Source organism: Echinops telfairi, unplaced genomic scaffold (genome assembly GCF_000313985.2).
Source record: "Echinops telfairi isolate 266 unplaced genomic scaffold, ASM31398v2 ScPeMD7_23;HRSCAF=83, whole genome shotgun sequence".
Taxonomy (NCBI): Eukaryota; Metazoa; Chordata; class Mammalia; order Afrosoricida; family Tenrecidae; genus Echinops; species Echinops telfairi.
Window position 1 is genome coordinate 15288477 of NW_022103920.1, and position 1468 is coordinate 15289944.

Below are 1468 nucleotides of genomic sequence, written 5' to 3' on the forward strand. Positions count from 1 at the left end.
TTGCACCATCTGTTGGCATCTATTCCAACTAACTTCACCCAATCGGCTCCTTGAGTCAGATCATTGAAATAGATGAGTAAATTTAAATCACTTCTCAATAGAAATCATATATTTTCAAAGAGGTCCCTTGTTTGCATCGCAGACGTAAACAAAATACATACATTAAAAGACATAAAATATCTGCCCTGCGCCCTCTTTTGAGTAAAGATCATAGTTGATGAAGATCATTGATGTTCCAATAATGCCCGAAACAAATTCACCGCCCTGTTCGGGACCCAAGATTTGTCTGACATTTTTACCTCCTGGGTTCCAAGTGCGATTGTTGTTGGCGGAGAGATTTTAATGTAAACGCCTCCTCACCTAGATTTCTGGTGGTGTTTCGCACTTTATTCATCTCTTTCATTTGGCTTCGAGTAGAGTTGGTAAAACTCAGATTTTACTGAATTTGGTGCTAATGTCAACGATGGAAGTTTCCTCTGGCATCCCTCCCTTCTTGGGGGTTGTTGCTGAAGAATCGGTCAGGAAATGGCGTGCCAACCACTCATTGGTTCTGAGGGCCTTACAGTGGAGGCAGGCCTTTTCCCGGGTAGAATGACTTCCCTTCCGCCTCTGCACGGTTCTTCTCTTGACACTGGCCGGCGATGGCTGGTGTTCACGTGCGCTCTCCTTCCACGAGGAGGATCCTGAGTTTGTGTCTTCACTGTCGCCGTCAGTAGTGTCACTGCCCGTAGGCAGCTGATCGCTCTGGTCGAATTGAGGGTGGCACCTGGCTCGTCTGCGCTCAAGGTAGGCATTCACCAAAGCCACTTCGGAGCCAGTGACCGGAGTCAGTTGGATATGCTTGCCTTTCTTCATCGCTTTCAGAGAGTCCCAGACAACATTTTTGCTGTGCGGCTTAAAGGAAGCCTCGTTGCTATCTGAAAAGCAACGAAACAAATCTACAAGTTAGGCACATTCTTGGAGACCAAAACCCATGGGGCAGGTGAGTGTACTCTTAATGGCCATTTGCCAGGTCAGCACGTTTCCCCTGTCCTCTCAGGGTTGGCACCTGACTGCATTGTCCAGCACCACCACCCCCCCCCATCGTCCACAGAGTGGTGGGGGCAGATAGGGAGGGGCTTGACATCATCACTTTAGAAATTTTGTGGACTGTGATATAAGGTCATAAGGGAAAGATCCCCAAACTTTTTCAGAAAAGTTTTTTTTTTTCCCCTTTGCTCTGAAATTTTGAGGATTCTGGTATAATATGAATATGATTTAGGTGGCAGTAAACTAAAAAGCATCTCTCTCTATGCAGTGGTGTGCTGGAGCTGGCCTGAACCACCTTACAAGAGCTTGTTGTTAAAAGCTTCAGGAATTATATGGGCAGCTATTAAACCATGATTATTAAAAAGCAAATTATATAAAAACAGTGTACTAAAAATGAAGTTGGGTGCATAAGCAAATATGATGAAGAAAGCTGATGGTG

General features: G+C 45.2%; 1 protein-coding gene across 1 annotated transcript in view; it reads right to left on the reverse strand.

Annotated features, from left to right (window-relative positions):
• Positions 1-429: 429 nt before the first annotated feature.
• SSMEM1 (serine rich single-pass membrane protein 1) overlaps positions 430-1468 on the reverse strand; it is a 14565-nt gene continuing 13526 nt past the window's right edge. The window contains exon 3 of the mRNA XM_004707881.1: positions 430-917. Coding sequence (XP_004707938.1) covers positions 430-917 — 488 coding nt within the window. The remainder of the gene's footprint in view (positions 918-1468) is intronic.